Source organism: Leptonychotes weddellii, chromosome 4 (genome assembly GCF_054177405.1).
Source record: "Leptonychotes weddellii isolate Sample4059 chromosome 4, ASM5417740v2, whole genome shotgun sequence".
In the NCBI taxonomy this organism is placed as follows: Eukaryota; Metazoa; Chordata; class Mammalia; order Carnivora; family Phocidae; genus Leptonychotes; species Leptonychotes weddellii.
Window position 1 is genome coordinate 107,216,581 of NC_138372.1, and position 6,103 is coordinate 107,222,683.

General features: G+C 38.6%; 1 protein-coding gene across 2 annotated transcripts in view; it reads left to right on the forward strand.

Annotated features, from left to right (window-relative positions):
- Positions 1-2,119, forward strand: part of RAB2A (RAB2A, member RAS oncogene family) — an 88,045-nt gene extending 85,926 nt beyond the window's left edge. For both annotated transcript variants that reach the window (XM_006729454.3, XM_031023880.2), the window contains one exon: positions 791-2,119. In XM_006729454.3, the coding sequence (XP_006729517.1) occupies positions 791-886 (96 nt within the window). In that variant the 3' untranslated portion in view covers positions 887-2,119. The remainder of the gene's footprint in view (positions 1-790) is intronic.
- The last annotated feature ends 3,984 nt before the right edge of the window (positions 2,120-6,103 follow it).

The window sequence follows — 6,103 nt, forward strand, 5'->3', positions numbered from 1 at the left end:
ACATCAGCTGCTGTCAATACCGAGCGAGTGCCAGAAACCCCCAGGCTACTACTGTTGCAGAGCAACTGCCAAGCGCTATAAATCTGAGATTTACTGTGACGTAAAGTTTCCTTAAGAGCTTAATTTCTGAAGCTACTGTATTACTTTTCTCAAAGTGTTGTATTTGTAGGTAAAACCCACTCGAGGGAGTGAGGGCTAAGACAGAAGTGTGAGTTTGATGAATGAAAGCACTACTCTGTGTGTGGGTTCTTGGCAAGCTGCCATGTCTTTGGGGATCATAGAAATTATTGATGACACAGAACACTCACATGCCCTCAGCCTGCACAGCTGATTCAACATGGACCAGAAACGCTGTCTCGAGAAAAGCTTTGACGTCATATTAGAGTGGCCTAGGGCTGGGCCTGTTTTTATCCTTTAAAGATTACTTGCAGTCATCGTTTTAAAGTGTCTCCATCGTGAGAGCGCCTGGGGAAGTGGCACTGCCCGGGCTCTGTCCACGCACGACGGCCTGGTAGGGTAAAGAAATCTTTTCAGAAGGATTTCCACGGTATTATTTTTACAAGGCAGGAACATGCCCTCAGAGATACGGTTGTAACTGTCGCAAAAATCTGCTTCGTGTCTTTTTTTTTTCCCCAAGTCGTTTGGTAAAAATTACATCCTGAAGAATTCAGCGGGGGAAAAAAATTTTTAAACATAAAAGGAATTCAGCGGAGTTCTTCAAATTTAGTGAAGCTGTACTGGTTGGACGGGTCCGGTTAACATTTGTTATCCCTTCCCCCTTCTGTTTCAGGCGAACGGCATTAAAATCGGCCCTCAGCACGCGGCTACGAACGCCACACACGCAGGCAATCAGGGAGGACAACAGGCCGGGGGGGGCTGCTGCTGAGCCTGTTTTTACTGTCTCGCTGCCCAGATGCGGCCACTCACTTCCTCTTTCGCTCTCTCCTCCTGCTCAGCTGAGACATGAAGCTGTTTGAAATGGCTTTATGTCACAGGAGACTCTTAATCCTTCAAATTCTTGTATAACTTTGAATAAATGGTTAATGTTCACTTAAAAAGACAGATTTTGGAGATTGTATTCATATCTATTTGCATTTGATTTCTAGGTCAATTGATGTGATTATTTTTGTTAAATGTTGTCTTGTGCCCTTACCTACGAACTGAAAACTGTATTAAAACACTACAAAGTCATCTTGAGTATTTTAAATCAGTTTGTGTGGTTAGGTTTCACACCTGTGGTGACCTACTGTTTAATATTCTAGAACTGTCCTCAAAAAGTTTGTCAATTTCCAAGGCTATAAGGAAAACCAGAAGGACTCTTTTAATTCTGTATTTATCATTTCCTTTCTGTATATACAGTTTAACCTGCTTGGGTGTAATTTGCCAAGCTTGAATTCTTTAATGCATTTGCATAAATTCTATACTGTTTAGAGCTTAAAGCTACAGAAGCATTGTTAGGAATTGCTTGGACACTGAATTTTAAACTTTTTGACATTGTTAACAAGCATGTTCATCTTTTCTTGTCACTAGTCCAAGAAAATATGCTTAATGTACATTACTAAAGGCTATGTATGTGTTAACCTGTTTTAATGCCAAAAGTTTGCTATATGTCCACAATTTCTTTAAGACCTCTTCAGAAAAGGATTTGTTTGCCTTAATGAATACTGTTGGGTAAAAACACAGTATAATGAGTGAAATGGGCAGAAGCAAGAACTCCCTACACCTAAGCGACTCCAAGAAGAATGAATGTCCACATTTAGATGGCACATTATGAGGACTTTAATCTTTCCTTAAACACAATAATGTTTTCTTTTGCTTTTATTCACATGATTTCTAAGTATATTTTTCATGCAGGACAGTTTTTCAACCTTGATGTACAGTGACTGTGTAAAATTTTTCTTTCAGTGGCAACCTGTAATCTTTAAAATATGGTAAGCATCTTGTCTGTTTTGAAGGGGATATGACAATAAATCTACCAGATGGAAAATCCTGTCAAAAGTAGAAAAGCTTTAGTAATTTACTCAGTGTGGTGGTTTTATCCTTTTTTTTTTTCTCCCTCTCCTTGGTCTATAATGAAATTGTTACAGCAGTGCAAAATAAAATCCTATGTATAAAAGTGTTCCTTTTTTATTATGACCACATCATTTTTTTAGTCCGTCCACATGTATTTATTTGAGCGTATTTTTTAAAGGGTCAGCCTGTTTAACACGCTTTTTAAAAATTTTGTTTAAATGTGATCAAACTCTTCACAATATTGAAATTCTTTTTGTGACTGATGATGTAAGCAAGTATTTCCTACCTCTCAAAACCAGCACAAAGGCGCATTCAAACTACGAGAAGGGTTTATAAAGAAGTTCTAAGTATGAAACACCTTTCAATTCACTCACTGACTTCAACCTTCTGCGGGTCTTCCCTGAAGATTCGGCAATACTCTGTCAAAGCTCTGCCGTTACTCTTGTGGGAAAACACCTAATGTTATCTCAGGTTTGTTTTAACGAACTCCTGGAGGCCAGAGGGAGAGGTGAGAGGAAATCAAGTTTCTTGAGTATTGTTATTATAAACTTGTCTCTCCTTAAAGTGGTCATATAAAATTCACTGATCTTACCATTCACTGTCATTAATGATGAGTAGAAAAAGTTTGAACGACTAGGACTTGTTCTGCTCTATCCCGGGAAGGGGAGGATTCTTTGGAAATTGTTAGTTTTAAGCCACCGTTAACTTTTCCAAAAGTTCAGTGTGTTTGTTTTCCATGCCATCTCCCCTAATTCTTTTATAAATCATGTATAGGAGGAGAAACAAATGGTAAAAACAAACAACAGCAGACTAGCACGTGTATTTTAATACCCTAAGGAAAGATGGAGCTCTCCTACAGCCCCTCCCACAGCAATCTTAATCCACTTCCGTCTTGGGCAGCAGGGGTGAGTAGTAGACTTCTCTATAATTCATTACCACTTTCTCCACAAATCTCATCTACCGTTAAGGAATATGTGTGATGAGTCCTTTACTACGTCGGTTGACAAAGCAGTGTTAGTGTCTGGTTTCTCCTCTTTGCTCATTTTATTAGCCCTATCATAAATACTATAATATCGGCACCTATAATTGAATCTTTAATACCATAATTGAGTCTTTAATTAATATTTGATCAATTTTTGCAGCATCTGTGAACACATGTAAGAGCTAGAAAATCAGTCCTTAGAAAAACTAAATACAACTTTTAATGTCTTACCAATGTAACATTCCAAAGTCATAATCTTCATAAAGACAGAGCATTAACTATTTGTCTTCTGAATTTAAGACAACTGAATCAGAAGCAAATTTTTGAAAGAGTAGCATATAATTTGATACATAATCCAAACAGCATGAGAGCTGAACTGAATCTTCATACACAGTTTGTTTTTAATTTTAAAATAGCCTGTTAACAGGAAAATAGTCCCTATTTATCTTCTCATAGTCAAGAGAGTGGGAATGTAAATGATACCAAAATGTGTCTAATCACTCAATGATTTATGTCTGGCTTTGGAACACATTACAAATCTCTCATAGGTAATGGAACCCTTTCGAAGCTCAGTACTAAGTTTGACAGGATAGGGTTTGACTATATAAGCTAAAAAAAATAATATAAAGAAAATGTTACTTCATAATAAGAATTGACTATACAAAGAGACAAACTGAAATACCAACCTGTGTTTCTTAGGAAAAAAGAGTTTACAATGTGCTTTGGTGTTCAAATGAAAATGGAAACTAGCCCCATGGTAGGTTTCATATTACACTGGTATTTACTAGATAGTAGTACTTACTTGGTTGAAGTCATGATGGGGAACTTTAAAGGGCCAGTGTGTATATTTCAGTATTCATAAGCTTTTTTTTTTTTTTAAGATTTTATTTATTTATTTGACAGAGACATAGCGAGAGCAGGAACACAAGCAGGGGGAGTGGGAGAGGGAGAAGCAGGCTTCCCACGGAGCAGAGAGCCCGATGTGGGACTCGATCCCGGGACCCTGGGATCATGACCTGAGCCGAAGGCAGACACTTAACTGACTGAGCCACCCAGGCGCCCCTCATAAGCTTTCTAATGTCATGAGGCCAACTCCTACTAAAGTTGAAGGACAAAGGACCAAAATCCTGATAGGAAAAGAAAAAAAAAGGAAAAAGTTCACCCTTAAGATTTTGAAATATCCCTAAAATATAAAAATTCAAACATACAGAAATTAAAACAGATAACATTTCTCACCTGTGAGATTGGGAAAAGTTTAAAGTATGACAACACATTCTGTTGGCGAAACACTCTCATGTTGCCAGTGGAAGTGCAAACTAGTACTGCCTGGAGAGGAACTTGGTCATACCTAAGAAAACCAAAATGTACTTACTTATTGACCCCGCGATCTCACTTCTAGGAAAATACCCCGACAATAACCTTCCAACAGTGCAAAAAGCACACGCATAATGCACGAAGTTGCTCACTGCAACATTATTGGAGATGACCTAAATGTCTACACGTAGAGTGAGTGAATAAACTATGGTACATCCACCCAAGGGAGTCCTACACAGCTTACAAAGCATGAGGAAGAGCTCTATGAATTGATGTCATCATATCCAGGATATATTAAGTGAGAAAAGCAAAGTGCAAGGGTGTCTACAGGTTACCATGATATAATAAAGAAGGTAATATAAGAAAATATGCATGTATCTGCTCACTTGTGTAAAAGAAACACAGCAAGAATAGAAACTAATGAGACTGTTTACCTACAGAGGGTGAGTGGGTTCAGTGTGGAAAGTAAGGAGGATTGGGAATGGGGTATTTGGGACAAGTGACCCCTCTTTCAGTATACATTTTTGTTTAGCTCTGACTCAGAACCATAGTAGTGTTTTCCGTAGTCCAAAAATAATTGAAACCAGCCATGGTGTTCAGGGAACTCAAAATGAAATAAAAAGTAATGAATGAACCTGCCTATATTACAAATGAGTGACATTACCACACTGAAGGGGACAGGAAAGAAAATTAGCATACAACCAGCAACTTTGAGGACAGGATGTGACTGTATAAGGCTAAAGACATAAACTATACACAATTATACTGTAGGTAGTAAAGGGTTATGGGTTAGCAATTCTAAAAACACCTTTAGCATATTTGGATTGAGCAAATAAATATACTGTGGATAATGAAAGATCCATAATGAAAACAGGTTTTCATTATCGGAGAAAAGGAGTCACAAAAGTTGAGAAAGACTAGAATGAACCCTGTGGTGTTGGATTGAAATTGGAGGTTTTTATATGTACAGATGCTTTGATAAATACAGACGGATGAGTGAGAATATACATATACCTTTCCTAGTTTTGTCCACTGAGAGAAGGGCCTAAAAGTAAAGACACCCCAGCAGCAGTGAGTACACCTAGTACACAAATACTGGTTTCTAAATACCTTCTATAAAGGGAACTAGGGCACCCTGGAGAAATGGTTGATTCCAGGGCTGGGGCAGGGAAGTCATAAAACAAGTCCGGAATATCTGTGATGCCAAAAAAGGGAGTGCTCATAAAATGGTGGGGATGGAAAGGGGGGCATGACAAGGGACTCAGGAGCCAACTTAATGCTTCTGATGGCCAAATCTGGAATGCTTTGAAAAAAATAACTTGGGACGCCTGGGTGGCTCAGTCCGTTAAGCGTCTGCCTTCGGCTCAGGTCATGATCCCAGGGTCCTGGGATCGAGTCCTGCATCGGGCTCCCTGCTCCGCGGGGAGCCTGCCTTTCCCTCTGCCTCTGTCTCTCTCTCTGTCTTTCATGAATAAATAAATAAAATCTTTAAAAAAAAAAGAACTCAATGCTAGCAATCAATTGTAAACCGTGGAACCAAACATCCATGATATAAGTGAATACTTGCATAAATAAATGAGGGAAAGAGACAGCTTTCCTTAGAGTAGAATACCAATTAATAGAGCTAGAAGGCGTGATGTAAACAAAATCCTCAAAAACACAGTAATTGTTAAAGATAGGAATCATTAATGAATGTTAAATGCAGTGGGCAAAAGAATGACAAGATATGTACATAGGCTCAGCTCTGTGTTCAGGGTAGAGTCTGCTTGTATCCCCACAAGATATTATTGGAGA